The 16002-nt window shown below is 33.9% G+C and overlaps 1 protein-coding gene across 3 annotated transcripts in view; it reads left to right on the forward strand.

Moving 5' to 3' along the window:
* Positions 1–16002, forward strand: part of Uaca (uveal autoantigen with coiled-coil domains and ankyrin repeats) — a 103513-nt gene that overhangs the window by 82470 nt on the left and 5041 nt on the right. For all 3 annotated transcript variants that reach the window (XM_046426545.2, XM_046426546.2, XM_058573335.1), the window contains exons 12-17: positions 3736–3768; positions 4193–4291; positions 8304–8340; positions 9196–9248; positions 11194–13920; positions 15431–15583. In XM_046426545.2, the coding sequence (XP_046282501.1) occupies positions 3736–3768; positions 4193–4291; positions 8304–8340; positions 9196–9248; positions 11194–13920; positions 15431–15583 (3102 nt within the window). The remainder of the gene's footprint in view (positions 1–3735; positions 3769–4192; positions 4292–8303; positions 8341–9195; positions 9249–11193; positions 13921–15430; positions 15584–16002) is intronic.

Below are 16002 nucleotides of genomic sequence, written 5' to 3' on the forward strand. Positions count from 1 at the left end.
ACTGTTTTAGTACCTATAATTATCAATAAGATATTGTTACCAGTTGTCTGTCATTTCAGGTCACAATGCTAAAGGAGGTAAAATCAAGTCATTGTCCTGAGGACAGTTGTATCTTACTGAGGCCAAACCCTTTCCTTGAAGCTTCTAATGTAAATATATAAAGTAATGCAACCCAGATGATAAGTAAGGACATGTGAGGGACATTAGAGGAGAAAGGAGAGAGCTGTGAGCTGTTGCTTCTAAGGTGGTACTTCCTGCAAGAAGATGGTATTTTGACTGAATTTTGTAGCAAGCAAGAAGGAACAAAGGGATATTCCAGAGAGTGCTATTATGAACAAAGTCACAGAAACAGTGATCTATATTATCTATTGTGTAAAAGTTGAAAATGCAAGAAATATCTATAAGCTATTATTTTTTAAAGAAAATATGAAATCCAGGATAATCATTTCACTCTTTAAATGCATATTTTATCATGTGTATGACTTGTCACAGGTGCCATCTTGTGTGATATTTTTATTTTAAGAGTGGGAAATAAGCCCATGATTGGGATAGCTGTCCTTTTGGTTCTAATTTTCCTCATTATTTTAATATATTTCTCTTTTAGATTTTCCTAAAATGGAATGTATCCAAAAGCAAATTCACCATCTTAACTGGAAATTAGTCATTCCCTTTTTTTTTTTTTTTTTGTTCTAAGAGCCCTACTGACTGGTTTTGGTATCTGCACTAACCTTAGAATCATCTCTGAGTCCCCTTTCCTACTGCCTCTCCCCACTACATTGATTTAGTTGCCCTGAGGATAGTCACTGAGATAAAAATTGTGACAGGCTAAACTCAAGATTGGTTACACTTAAAGACTGAATTTTGATTTATAGATAGTGTAAAGTATGCATCAAGATGTGGCACACAGATAAAAAATGCATAAAAATCGATAAGTCCAATTAAAATAAAATGGAGATAATTATTGATAATTTTCAAGAATTGAAACTAGGTGATTGTGTACTTTGAGTATCAAGATGGAACAAAAATATAGATACAACTAAATATTACATTGTAGAACTATATACCATTAGATTTAAAGAGAAGATCTTAAAAGTGGTTAAGAAGGAAAGACAATGTAATTTATATGGACAAAAAGAAAAACCATTAATACCATCAAAATGCTAGCAAAAAATGAGCTTCAGCCTAGACTTTTGTTTCCAAGCACTCATTCAAGAATGAGGGCAGAGTGAAGACATTTTCAGATTTCTGAAGACTAAGAGAATATGCCACACGTAGGCCTTCAATAAAATAATCATTAAAGAATGTACTTCTGCATCAAGAAAGATAAACTAAGAGGAAAGTTGTGGGATATAGGAAACACAGATGAGTCCGGAAATTGATAAATTATGTTGGTAAGATTAATTTTTCATTATAAAAATTAAATACTAACTTTGGTCGGGATAACTTCTTAGTTAAGGCAACAATTAGAATACATGCACATTCTTCCATTCACATCTCCACTGAAAGGAGAGTTAAGGGACATTTCAAAAGCATCTCTCAGGACAGGTATGGTAGGAACAGATATCATAGTAACAAAATATTGAATCTGGAAAGCAGATTAATGAACAATAAATTATTAGACTTGAGAAATTTGAATCTAAGGCCAGCAGTGGGGAAAGTGGAATGATTTATAATTCATAACCTCTAAAAAGCTTAGAAGTTGGTAGTGTCAGCTATCTCTGGATTTAGGAATGAAAGCTGAATGAGTAGTTAAAATTCTGTTTAAAAAAAAAACAGGTTCCTAAATACCTGACTCTTTTCATTCAGTTCTAACTGCTCCTCTTTATTCTTCTCAATAGAAGAATATCTGAACTGAGGACACCAAGTGTAGCCAAAGGTGGGTGCACCGTAAGAAACACACTAGGTTAAGTAATAGTGCTAAGATCCTGTTGCTCTGCAAGTGAGTCCTTTACAGCTGGCAGGAGATTGGAAGTCTTCTCAAAGGAATCTTTTCAGCCCAAGGAGGAAACACTTTAAAATGCTGAAATGAAGGGTTCCTTACCTAGCTGGCCCCATCATACTGTCTTGCAGTACAACCCTTAGTCATACACAGGTGTAGACATTTCAGTCACCTCTTTAAGTCTTCACTTTTGAACACAAGCAAAAACCAAGGTGCTGCATATTTATGATCTGTGGAAGGTAGAGATTTAACACACAGGAGAATGTAAGAAATGGTTTGTGCAGGAAAGCAAGTTTTAAAAAACAAAACCCTAAAACTGACTACTCTTAATATTTTCAGTGACACAAGAAAATATCTCATCTAAAAGGGGAACATTCTGATATTTAAAAAAAAAAAAAAAAAGTGAATCTGGGAAAACACCCTGCAAGTATAGAAAAAAGATAAAGACTTATCAACTAGAAAAAAGTAGAAAGATTGGAAAACGGAAGAGCATAGTCCAGCATCTAAGTAATAGGTGTTCCAGAAAGAGATAGCAGAGGGGAGAAAATCATCAAAAAGGTAACTAAAGAAAATTTCCCAGAAATGAAAGACATGCTTTTCCACATAGAGAAGACCCACCGTTGATGAAACTAGCAATTGTTGTGAAGCTTCAGAGAATTGAGGACGAAGAAGATCCTACCAACAACTGTCTCCCCCCACTCCCTAAAAGAGTCAGGTAGCATGTTCAAGGATCAGAAATCAAAATGACTCTGAATCTCAACTGTAACATTGAAAATGGGAAGACAGTAGAGGATACCTTCAGAATTTTGAAGAAAATAAATTTCATGCTAAAATTCTATCGCCAAATACTCAATCAAACAAGAGGATAAAATAAAGATAATTTCATATACACAAGGTGTATTAGGTGTTTATTAATGTGTAATGTGTTACCCTCAAACTTAGAAGCTTTAAGAGCAGGGTTGGTTCTGGCTCCAGGTCTCTCATGTTGAAGTCAGGCAGTCAACCAAGCTGCAGTATCTGAAGGGCTAAAGGATCTGCTCTGAAGCTAACTGACGTGATGCTTGTTAAAGGATCCTCATTCCTTGCCATGAGAACTTCCCATAGGACAACTCATGACATAGTAGCTTTTAACAGAAAAATAAATTAGCAATTTTGATCTAGCATATAAAATTAATCCTGAACTTTGGAATTATAGAAGATATACATTCCTTTACTATAAATATAGAAAGATAGTGGCACAGATGTTCACTTTATTGTCCTCTAAATAATACTTAAAGTATTGAAAATGGACTTATTTTGTGTGTATGTGACATTTTACAATAAGGAAGCTCATACCAAAAAAAGAAGGCCATTATCAATAATTTAGGTATATGATAATAGCAAAGGATTGAACTATAGTAGAGGCCAGGGGATTGAAGAAGCAGCCGTAGGCAGAAGATATGAGGAGGAAGAGCAGATAGGACTTGGGAAGTTTCTTTTGACTTGAATCAAAAAAGTACATGTGTTCATATATGTATTTTTCTTAAAGAAATATGTGTTATGTAGGTCTCTACATAGAAGAGTAATTGAATTGAATTACACAAAACTTTGAATAATGTAAAAAAAAAAAAAGTGCTTCTGAAGTCGGTAAGAAGAATGAACTACAGCAGACATGGTAACACTTACCATTTTCTTCTCACATCCTTGTCTCCAATCTTAAAGACATTTACCAGTCTTTTAAAAATATATTTGCCACTCTCTTATCTTTTGAGATAAACTTTCAAGAATTAAAATACATTTCTTTTTCTTAAATTTAGGAAGTAATGGTTGCTGATGATCTGGAAAGTGAGGTAGGATGCTAAATTTTATTTTAAACATATAAAGTGTTTTGTAAATTTGAAGATAATATTGTAGTAAAGGTTTAAGTCCTAAATTGAGATGAAAAACAAGATTCTATTTCTAGTTATTGCTTAGAGGGAAAGAAAAACCTATGTATGACTTAAAATTGTTTTGAATATTGTTTTCTGTGGAACTTATCATGACATGATGAAAAATTCTAAACATTATAAAGGATGAACATACTAAGATTTAAATAACAGAGATTTGAATTTTTTATAATATTTGTATATATTGCATGATTTATTAGCATATTTATGTTATTAATTCTACTAATAAATTCCACCAGGTTAGAGAATTCATTAACTCCAGTTCTCAAAGGAATTCCTATTTCATGCACAGGGTGATTTTACTCTGTATTTATTCCTTGCTTTTCAGAGAGAAAAGCTGAAGTCCCTCTTGGCAGCTAAAGAAAAGCAACATGAAGAAAGCTTAAGAACTATTGAGACTCTGAAAAATAGATTTAAATATCTTGAGGTATAGAAAACTTATTTATTTCCTATAATTCATAGTAGGTAGTAGTAGTAAGGGGCTTGGCATCAGACTTGAATTTGGGTTATAACTCTTTGTTATAGTGTGACCTCAGGATTTTGTTTAAAATCTCTTAGTTTTTTGCCTCTTTGGAAAAATTAGGACTATCTTGCCTTTCTTCAGAGAGTTGTAACGGTTAGGTGGAGTCATTACAGTTGACTAGCATGCTGTTGACACTTAGCTGCAGTCCAGATTCTTTTCCCCAACCTTCTTAGTTGTTTATTTGTACCTTTTCAAAACTTCATGTTTTTACCTGTAAATTTTCAGTGATTATAGTGGCAAGATTAATAATCATATAAATGAAAAGCAGTATGACCAGGGTTGTCTCAGGAAGAACTGTGTGCATATGGCCTAATTAGAACATCTTGGTGAGAATGGTATATTAATAAAGCTGACATCATATACTCATTTGGTTGAATCAGTTAGTTTTTAGTTTCTTCAAGATCATATTTTTAACTTTTATTGAAATATAATAGACATTTTAAAAGTACACACTTAAAGTGTGCAAGTTAATAAATTTTCAATTTAAACACATCCAGATCAAGAAACAGAATGTTACCAACACTTAAAGCCTCTCTCACACTTGCTTCTTGTCACTCCTTGCTCTTGCTACATTAAGGGGAACCTCTCTCCAACTTTTAACTGTAATGCCATATTATATATTGTATAATGTCATTCATCATTAGGGATTGCTGAAAAAAGTGACTGATTGAGAATGAATCTAATTCTTACTGGGAAATATAATTCCACAGTACTTTAAAAGTGTGTCTTAATTCACTTGTGCTGCTGTATCAAAGTGCCCAAGACTGGGTACTTTATAAAGAACAAAAGTTTATGTCTCACATTTATGAAGACTGGGAAATCCCAGATCAAGGTGCCCTCATTTGCTGTCTGGTGAGGGCCTCCTGGCTGCATCCTCATGTGGTGGAAGTATACGAAACTGTGTTCTCCTTTGGCAGAAGGTGAAAGGGCAAAAAGGGGGCTAAGCTAGTTCCTGGTAGCTCTTCTATAAGGCACTAATTCATTCATGAAGGCAAAGCCCTTGTGACTTAATCACTTTCCAAAAGGCTCCACCTCTGGTACCACCTAAGTTAAGTTTCAGCATATTTTAAGGGACATGCAGAGTAAATTGTTTTCTTTGTAAATAAAAAAAGTATGTATGCAGCTATGAAAAAAGAATGTAAAGCATGGATGACTTTCACAGACAAAATGTTGCATGAAAGCAATCTGAACAAAGAGTACATACTGCACAGTTCTATTTCTATGAAATCTAAAAGCAGATAAACAGATCAGTGTTGTTGGATATTTAATAGAGGCCACCCTTTGGTGAAGGGGTTATAGGCCAGAGTGGTGCATGAAGAAGCTCCTGGGCTGCTGTACATACTCTGTATCTTGACATGGGTTGTGATTACACAGAGTATATGTGGGCAGAAATTATTGTAGTGGGCACTTAATGCTGGTGTACTCAGGCAGCTGAGTTAGGCCTTCATACATTTTTAAAAATAGAACAAAAGTGTTTTATTTATGGCTGCATTCTAAAGAGTGTTCAGAAACAGTTCTATAAGCTAAAACATAAGAATAATCTAACTGTAGGGATTTCTTTTTCACATTTGAAAGGTTATGAAATCTAGTCGTATTTGAAGACTTCTTTTTAAGGTTGTGAAATCTAGTCAGAGTCAACATTTTCATAGAACAAATCATATTCTGCTTTGTGCAGTGTATGTGCATTAATGAACACATCAACCCTGTGTGATATGTTTTATTATTATCTGAACTTAATAAGTGAAGAAGCTGAAGAGCAGAGCGGTTTTACGCAGTGAGGGACTTCACAAATAGGAAGTAGCAGAGCCGAAACTTGAATCCAGGTATCTTAACTCACATGCTATTTGCACTTAGAATAGCTTGAATGAGAAAATACAGGTGTATAAACAGGGGCTTCGAAGTAATCATCAAAGTCTGGCACCTGTAATTTGGGTACTGTTTTTACCTTACTTTTCTTCTACTCTGCATGTCTCAGGAATAAGTTGTTTTCTGTAGAGAAACTCTAGTTTTTCAGGTTTGTAACTTTCAATAAGGTCATAATAATCTGTAGAAAAGTTACCTTATTTTTCTTATCACAAAACCAATATGCATTTTTAAATTAGAAAATATAGTCAAACTAAAAGCAGAAAATAGAGACACCTGTCATCTTTGTGCTTTTAGTACCTGACCAATATCTTTCTAGTACTTTGTGCATTATTTGTTTTTCACATACTCATTTAACAGCTTGAGTCATATTGTACATTCCATTTTGTAACCCTTCTTTCAATATAATGGGGCTAGTTTCCTTAGTTGTTACAAATTAATTTTGATTAATTTTCATGCTAGGAATGATTTTTTACTTTCAAGAAGAAAATTACAGGACCTATTTATATGTGACCCAGTATTTATGAAAGCAGCCATTAAAATCTAAGAATAAAATAAATAAAATAAAAACTTTCAATAAAATCAGGCTTTCATGTTCATGATTTTTGCATCCATGGATTAAGTAAACTGCAGATTGAAAATATTTTTAAAATTGCATCTTTACTGAACACATACTATTTTCTTGTTAATATTCCTAAATAACAACTATTTCCATAGCATTTTTCTTGTGTTAGGTATTGTAAGTAATATAGAGATGATTTAAATTATATGGAAGGTATGCATAGAAGTTAAATGCACATACTGTACCATTTTCTATAAGAGACTTGAGCATCTATAGATTTTGGCATCTGTGGGGTCCTGGAACAAATCCTCATGGACACCAAGGAACAACTTAAATATCCATTACTGTATCATCTCACATGTTTAAAAACTTCTTAAACTGCCAATAGCATTACTGTGAGTTATGTGTAATACTTAATATGAAGGTATTTCCCTTACATTTATAGAAAAAATACATGGAAATATGAATATTTTAGAATAAGTATAATTTTATAATCCATGCATTTGTTTTCATTTGAGAAATAAAGATAACAAAACCAAATTAAGGTTTTTTTAACTCCTTGTGTGCATAACCTCTATCCCTTACATCCACATACAAGCCTATTTAGGTTTTTACAAACTCTGATATTAAATATTGCATGGAATGAAGAACTTAAGGAAGCTTAGAGATATTTTTCACACATTTAGAGCATTAAGGTTTAATGGAGGTGGCATTAATTTAGCTATGAAACTCTAGACTTTTTATCATAGTAACTTAATGTAAGAATTTGATGTGTAGCTTTTGCTACTAATACTCCCAGAACTTCATCTGTATACACTTATTCTTGAAGTGTAATACTTTAGTTTATATATTAGATTCTTTGTATTTTCCTTACTTGGGAAAAGGAGCAAACCAAGGGTATTTCAAAGTATCTTAAGTGTTTATTGTATTCCTTTTCCTAACTGATACATTGACAGGTTTATTACTACCTTTGTGTGTAGGTCTTTGCCACAGTTTCATTTCCTGCTCTCTGTCTCCTTTTGCTTTCAAAAGTAATCAATATTCTATAAATTCCAAAGGAAAGGATTACACTAATATTTCATAGTCACTGAGTTAGGGTTTCTGCTCCCAACAGTCGTAAAGTAAAATGAGTCCTGGATGCAAACGGGGTACTTCTTTCCTTTTGAGGTAAAGCAGGGGCAAACACTAGATATTGAAAGTTGTTTCAGTTTGTTTGGGGCTCACTTTTTTTTTTTCTATAGAGCAATAAAGTTTTTCCTTGAAACACTTAACTGCTTTTAAATGCTTAGTGAAGTTGTTTATTCCCAGCTGATCTGTCTAATTGTTGTTAGTGCTGTGTCATTTTGTGGGATCAAATAGAATAATACTCAGGAGAAAAAAGGAATGTAAAAAATGTGGTTTTAATGACTGGATCATTTAGAGCTAAACTAGACTTTCAAGAAAATGAAGCAGCATTCACACAAGTGTTTTAATTTATGCTTCTGATTTCAGAGTGATCATTTAGGATCAGGAAGTCATTTCAGTAACCGTGAGTATAAAAATATTGGCTTTGTTATTATGGTTCTCCCAGTTCAAGCGAAAAAGAATATTTATACCTATTTATTTGTCTGATTGTACATAATACTCCTGCTGTTAAACTTTATACACCCACCTGTGTGTTACACTTCAGCAAGTAGAATAGGAAGAGGTTCAGATGAATGCCATGACCTCTACCATAAACTCTGAGAGTCACTGAGGCCCTGTTTTCCTTTGCCACCTGTAGTTTTAAATTGTACATTGTATGAATTGTATGCCAATAGCATTACTGTGAGTTATGTGTAATACATTTGCCTTTTTGATCAGTAGACATTTTTCTTGTGATAGTTGGCTTTTCCATGGAAATAAAAACAAACACAGTTTTCTGATTTGGAGAAATCAATCTCAATTCAGATAAGCATTTTGTAATTACAAGTTTCATAAATAATTATTTATTAATTATTTTAGGACTGTACATAGTCTTCGTTTACTCTTCAGTTTTACACTTTCTCTAGAAAATCGATTTTTTCTTCCTAGTGAGTATTAAACTCTTCATTCAGTATAATGATAATACTTATCCTATGAATCTCAGAGAACATATTTTTATTTTGACTGTATCTTTTATATTAATTACGTAGCCTGTTTAACCATCTTTCATATTTCTAAAAAACAGCTTACTATAGACCTTACATAATTCCTTTATATTTAGTAGAAATAATAAGAAAAATAGATATTTTAGAACAAGAATAATTTTGTTGTACTTCCTGCTTTTTTTTGATGGGATAATAAGTGAGGGAGTGATACTAAATGAATATTTAGCCTACTTTGGCGTAGATATTTAAGGTACCATTTATTTGGATTTATTTAGGAAAAGAAGATGTGCTTCTTAAACAAGGTCAAATGTATATGACAGACTCACAGGTAATATTGTTTCTTTTATTTAAAAAACATTTTAAGAAAATATTTGTATCTTTTAAAAAAGAGAAAACAGTCCTATGTATATATTTATTAAATCTGCATGCATTAAGTACAGATTTCATTATCAAAGTTGATCTTGCTTTCTTGAGTTTAATCAAAGCAGATTGCTATTTGTGGTGCCCTCTAGAGTGTTTGTGGTAGTATTGGCTTAAACAAGATTTGAATTACAGTTTCATTGTCTTTGTTAATGAGCCTCTGTTATTATAGCAGTTAACTCTTCACATTTTCCCATGGAAGGGGGAAAACAGATATGACTAATTTTGAAATAAATTGTTTTGGCTTTGAAATGTATCCTTTCAATTAAATATACATTCTATGTTTTGGAAATTCACCTCTAAGTAAAGCAAGCTTCCAAGAGTTAGAGTATTGGCTTTTTTTCTTACTACTTATTTATCTATCTGCTTTAGGTCCTTATTTTCCAGTACGTTTAAGGTTTGTATTTCTAGAACCTTCTATAGCCTGTAGAACTGATGTATATTTGGGCTGTAAAGGCTTTTATATACCTTCTTTTGTGCAGTCAGAGTGAGTAGACCTAGGTAAAGTGTAAGGCCTCTTTAAGGTGGGAAATTCTAAGCGTCTAAGTGGAAGGAATGGTTATCAACTTACCAGTATTTAAGATTAGGTAAGTATGTGATTTTAATAAAATAGGCATATAAGTTATGAAGCTGTGTGTGTAATTTTGGGGGCAATTAAAATAGCCATAAGTCTAAAGATAATTGATAAATTAAAGGATAATTTGGCAGCAGATCCAGGCTAGGAAATTATTCCATGTTGTCAATTTTCTTTCTCTTGTTTCAGAAGAAGACAGTTTTCATTTAACTGCCCATTAAAATAATCGGATATGCTCATGACACATGGCTTTTATCAATGAATTAGTACTTGTAAAGAGCCTTTATTGTAATAGGCTATATTGAGAAAATAAAAATAGCTAAATTTAGTCCTTCATGATTGCATGTTCTGGTATTTGGACTATTTCACTCAGAAGTTTAATTATACTTCCTCTTTTTGTCAGCACTTAAGAGAGGGAACAAGGTACCCTTCAAATTTTATATGACCATTATGTACTATATTCTAATTTATCTTCCTAAGAAAACTTGTTTCCTTTTTGTGAGTTGACATTCTTTTGACAGCTCTTATACTAGCTGGGTTTATTTTGGTGGTATTTTAAAAATTTAAATAACATTATTTCAGAGTTAACAGTAAGGGTACTCAGAAGTCATATGTCTTATTAGAAGATAAATAATATGTAAGCCAAGCACTGTGGCTTATACCTCTAATTCTGTCAACTCAGAAAACTGAGATAGGAGGATGATGAGTTTAAGGCCATCCTTATCAACTTAATGAGGCCCTAAGCAACTTAACAAGACCATGTCTCAAAATAAAAAATAAATACATAAAAAGGGCTGGAGATGTAGTTCAGTGGTTAAGTACCTCTGGGTTCAACCCTCAAGTATCCCCCCCCCCAAAAAAAAAAAACAGCATCTGCTAAATAATTTGTAATTCTTAGTACATCATATATCATAAAACATAGAGGTAAATATTTTTTGATAAAATTGATATTTTTGTTTTATAGGTAGGAATTATGAATGGGGAAAGAAAGAGAAAATAGAGCCCAGAGACCACAGCTATTTTTCTTCCTTATTCTGCCAGAAATAGATTCAAGCATATAGAACTCCCAAAATGTTTTGAGTATGTTAAAAAAAATCATATTCAAAATTGCTTTTCTTGCCGTAGAAATCAGTGATGTGATTTTTAGTCCTCAACATACCTACTTACTCTGAAAAATCCTTTGACTCCTGATGATGTGCAGCCTTTTCTACAGTTTGGCAAATAAGAAATCTTTGTCTTCTTTAGACTTTTGTGATTGATGCCTTGTTTTCCTTTTCAGTGTACTTCCCCAGGTATGCCAGCTCATATGCAAAGCAGATCTATGTTAAGACCACTGGAGCTATCTTTACCCAGTCAAACCTCATACTCTGAAAATGAAATTTTAAAGAAAGAGTTAGAAGCAATGCGAACCTTCTGTGATTCAGCAAAGCAAGATCGACTCAAGCTCCAAAATGAACTGGCTCACAAGGTGGCAGAGTGCAAAGCCTTAGCATTAGAATGTGAAAGGGTCAAGGAGGACTCAGATGAACAGATAAAGCAATTAGAAGATGCATTAAAAGATGTGCAGAAGAGAATGTACGAGTCAGAAGGTAAAGTGAAACAAATGCAGACCCATTTTCTTGCCCTTAAAGAGCACCTAACCAGTGAAGCAGCCACAGGGAATCACAGAGTAATGGAAGAACTGAAGGATCAGCTGAAAGACATGAAAGCAAAATATGAAGGCGCATCTGCAGAAGTGGGAAAGTTAAGAAACCAAATCAAACAAAATGAGATGTTAGTAGAACAGTTTAAGAGGGATGAAGGTAGGTTGATAGAAGAAAATAAGCGATTGCAGAAGGAATTTAGTATGTGTGAAATGGAACGAGAGAAGAAAGGAAGAAAGGTCATGGAGATGGAATGCCAGTTAAAAGAATTGTTAGCAAAGGTGGCCCTTTCCATTCCAACAGAAACATTTGAAAACATGAAGAGCTTATTATCAAATGAAGTGAGTGAGAAAGCAAAAAAACTGGCAGAGATGGAAAGAGAATATGAAAAATCACTTAGCGAAATTAGACAGCTGAAGAGAGAACTTGAGAACATTAGGGCCAAGTTCGCCCAACACGTGAGACCAGAGGAACATGAGCAGCTCAAGAGCAGGTTAGAACAAAAGTCAGGAGAGCTTGGAAAGAAGATCACTGAGCTAACACTGAAAAACCAGGCACTACAAAAGGAAGTTGAAAAAGTTTCTCTGGATAAGAAGCTCCTCAACCAGCAAGTACATAATCTAACAATTGAAATGAAAAATCATTATGTTCCTTTAAAGGTAAGTGAAGAAATGAAAAAGTCACATGATATAAATATTGATGATTTGAATAAAAAGCTTTCAGATGTAACACAAAAATATACAGAGAAGAAGTTGGAGACAGAGAAATTGCTGATGGAAAATGACAGATTAAGTAAGAATGTTAGCCACCTGGAAACTGTGTTTATACCTCCTGAGAAACACGAAAAAGAGATAATGGCTCTGAAATCCAATATTGTTGAACTTAAAAAACAGCAGTCTGAACTTAATAAAAAATGTGGTGAAGACCAAGAGAAAATTCATGCACTCACGTCTGAAAACACAAGTTTGAAAAAGACTCTGAGTAGCCAGTATGTACCAGCCAAAACCCACGAAGAGATTAAGACTGCCTTGAATAACTCTTTAGATAAAACTAACAGAGAATTATTTGATGTGAAGAAAAGCTTTGAAGGTATAAATCAAGAATTCATAAAAATAAAGGATGAGAATGAAATTTTAAAAAGAAACCTGGAAAACACTCAGAATCAAATAAAAGCTGAGTACATCAGCCTGGAAGAACATGAGGGAAAGATGCGTGTTATGAACCAGAGCCTAAAGAAGGAGCAGGACGCTAATGCTGAGATCCTGACCAAGTACAACCAAGGCCAGGAAGAGATTGTGACACTGCATGCTGAAATTAAAGCCCAGAAGAAGGAACTTGATACAATACAAGAATGCATCAAGCTAAAATATGCCCCAATTATCAGCTTTGAAGAGTGTGAGCGAAAATTCAAAGCGACAGAGAAAGAACTAAAAGAACAGCTATTAGAGCAGACACAGAAGTGTACTGTCAGAGAAGAAGAGGCCAAGAAAAGCAAGCTAGAGAATGACAAGTTAAAGAAGGAGATTTTCGCCCTTCAGAAAGAGTTAAAGGATAAGAGTGCTCTAATGGTGAATTCCCGTGAAACCGAAAGAGCATTAAGCAGAAAAACAGAAGAGCTAAACAAAGAGTTAAAAGACCTGTCACAGAAATACACTGAAGTAAAGAAGGAGAAAGAGAAGCTCATGGAAGAAAATGCCAGACAGGGTTCGGAGATCCTTGCAGCACAAAATCTTTTGCAAAAACAGCATGTTCCATTGGAACAGGTTGAGGCTCTGAAAAAGTCTCTTAATGGCACAATTGAGAATTTAAAGGAAGAACTGAAGAATAAGCAAAGGTGTTTTGAGAAAGAACAACAGACGGTGACCAAACTGCATCAGCTGTTGGAGAATCAAAAGAACTCTTCAGTACCCCTGGTGGAGCATTTGCAGATTAAGGAAGCATTTGAGAAAGAGGTTGGAATCATGAAAATTAGCTTGATAAAAAAGGAAGAAGAAAGCCAAAACAAAACTGAAGAAGTCTCTAAACTCCAGACCGAGGTTCAGAACACTAAACAAGCATTAAAGAAATTAGAGACAAGAGAGGTAGTTGATTTGTCTAAATATAAAGCAACAAAAAGTGATTTGGAGACTCAGATTTCCAATTTAAATGAAAAACTGGCCAATCTCAATAGAAAGTATGATGAAGTATGTGAAGAGGTTTTGCATGCCAAAAAGAAGAAAGATGAAAAGGATTTAGTACATTTCAGCATTGAGCAAGAAATCAAGGATCAGAAGGAACGATGTGATAAGTCCTTAACAACAATCACAGAGTTACAGAGAAGAATTCAAGAATCTGCTAAACAAATTGAAGCAAAAGATAATAAGGTAGGCACAGTATAGTCTGTGTGGCTATGCACTGAAAACCCCAGAGCAGGACGGCCAGAATAGAATGGGATTTTTTAACCATAGAATTCCACAGACAAGCTGACAAAGTTATTAAATAAGTGCCCCCTTTTTGTTATGACTATTGATGTGCAGAAGATCCTGAATTGAAAAAAAAAAAAAACACAAAAATCAAAAGCATTTTTCCTAATGTTCCTTGGATAGTACAGCCAAGAGTTGAAAAAAATACTGTGATTCACTGGCTTCCTAGAGGAATAGTCAGAATTCAGTGGGGCCAGTATATAGTGCCCCTCCTTTCTTATTGAGTTGAATACTGTACATTCTTTAGCCCCTTATTCTCCTTCCTAAAGCCTATCCTGTCCACTCTAGGCTTCAGTAAAGGGTTCATCTTCTAGAACTCATATTTTGTTTTAGCTTTTCCATGCATTTAAAACATTTGTATTACTGCATTAGAATTGTGTGACTGATCTTTCCAACCAGCTTTGAAGAGCAGGGTTTATAACTTAATTTTCTTTCTTCTCTTTCAATCTCATGGTACAATTTACAGAATAGGTATTCAACAATATTTTGAAACTGGTAGTCACATAATTTCTTCTGTGGACATGAGATGAAGATTGACTACAGTTTTATCTAATCAACAAGTCATTATTAAGTGCCTTCTATATGGCAGCTGCTAGGAACTAGCAATGAGTAAAAGCAGATTCAGACCCAGCACTCCTCACTAGAGAGGTATAAGTACAAATTCTGGCACATCGTTCCATATAATTCAGAATGTAAATTCTCTAACTTTGTTTGGAGGGTGGTTATGAATATGATAGCATATAGTTTAATAGTACATGTTGTCATTTTTTGAGCATGTACTAGGTATATATTTATGACCTCATTGATTTTCTTGACTATGAAAGGTTTTTCACCTTTCAAGGCTCAGAAAAATAAAGGAAATTAGCTAAACTTTCCACATCGAGTCTGTCTGACTTCAAAGTCTGTGCTCTTTCCACTTCTCTAAAGAGCCTCCCTATTTTTTTTTCTTTCTTTACACAAAGTAGTCTTAATAATACAACTTCTGTAAAGAACAGGGTACACAAGTTAATTTTAGAAATACATGAGCTGTGTTCTTTTACTTTTTACACTTTGTCAGATGGAGATGCCTCTCTGTTTCAAACATTGCCTCGAAGATAGTTTCTGTACCTTCATAGATCCTTTTTTATTATTTTAAATCAAGACTAAGTTCATTCTTAATCTTAGGATGTGTTATATTCTTTAATTTGATACTTTTCTAAGAAATTTACTGAGAGGAATTAAGTCAAAGAAATGCAAATAATATGTTGTATATATTGTTGATAATGATCTTTGCAATATTTCTACCTCATTTTTCTGGCAAAAAAAGAATAAATGTCTCAAGTAAGGATTGATTTCTGTACAAAGGTGTTTGGTATAAAGAATAAGTAAATGATATGCATTTCTACCATGACTTTTTTCTCTTTTTCAAAAGATAACTGAATTGCTTAATGATGTAGAAAGACTAAAACAGGCGCTCAACGGCCTTTCCCAACTCACATACACAAGTGGCAGCCCCACCAAGAGGCAGAGCCAGCTGATTGACACTCTTCAGCACCAAGTGAAGGCCCTGCAGCAGCAGCTGGCTGTGAGTACCAGACATACAGGCCTTGGCTGGCAGCTGTCTGTCTTAGTTTGTGTGTAAGGCTTTTCTGGAGAGCAAATGGATTTGTAGCTGTGTTCACATCTAAGAATGTAATCATTTTTGCCCCAAATTACCTCTGTTGGGGGCATAATAATATCATTTATTTAGTGCCTAATATATGCCAGGCACTACCTTAAATACTTTACTTATTTTAAGTATAAAGTTTGTCTTTATCAGTATTCTTCAAACAGATTTTATTCCCACTGTTTGATTCTTAAGAAAACAAAGATTAAAATACTTCATGTTTGGGATCATAGAGCTGGAATTTAAACTTGGGATGACCAGTTATCAATCTAGCATCTTTCTCATGCAGTGTGTGCTCTAAAATATTGGTCTACTAACCTAAGGGAAATTTTCATTAT

Source organism: Marmota monax, unplaced genomic scaffold, assembly GCF_021218885.2.
Source record: "Marmota monax isolate L192 unplaced genomic scaffold, Marmota_monax_Labrador192_F-V1.1 WCK01_AAM20220418_F8-fsc00078, whole genome shotgun sequence".
In the NCBI taxonomy this organism is placed as follows: domain Eukaryota; kingdom Metazoa; phylum Chordata; class Mammalia; order Rodentia; family Sciuridae; genus Marmota; species Marmota monax.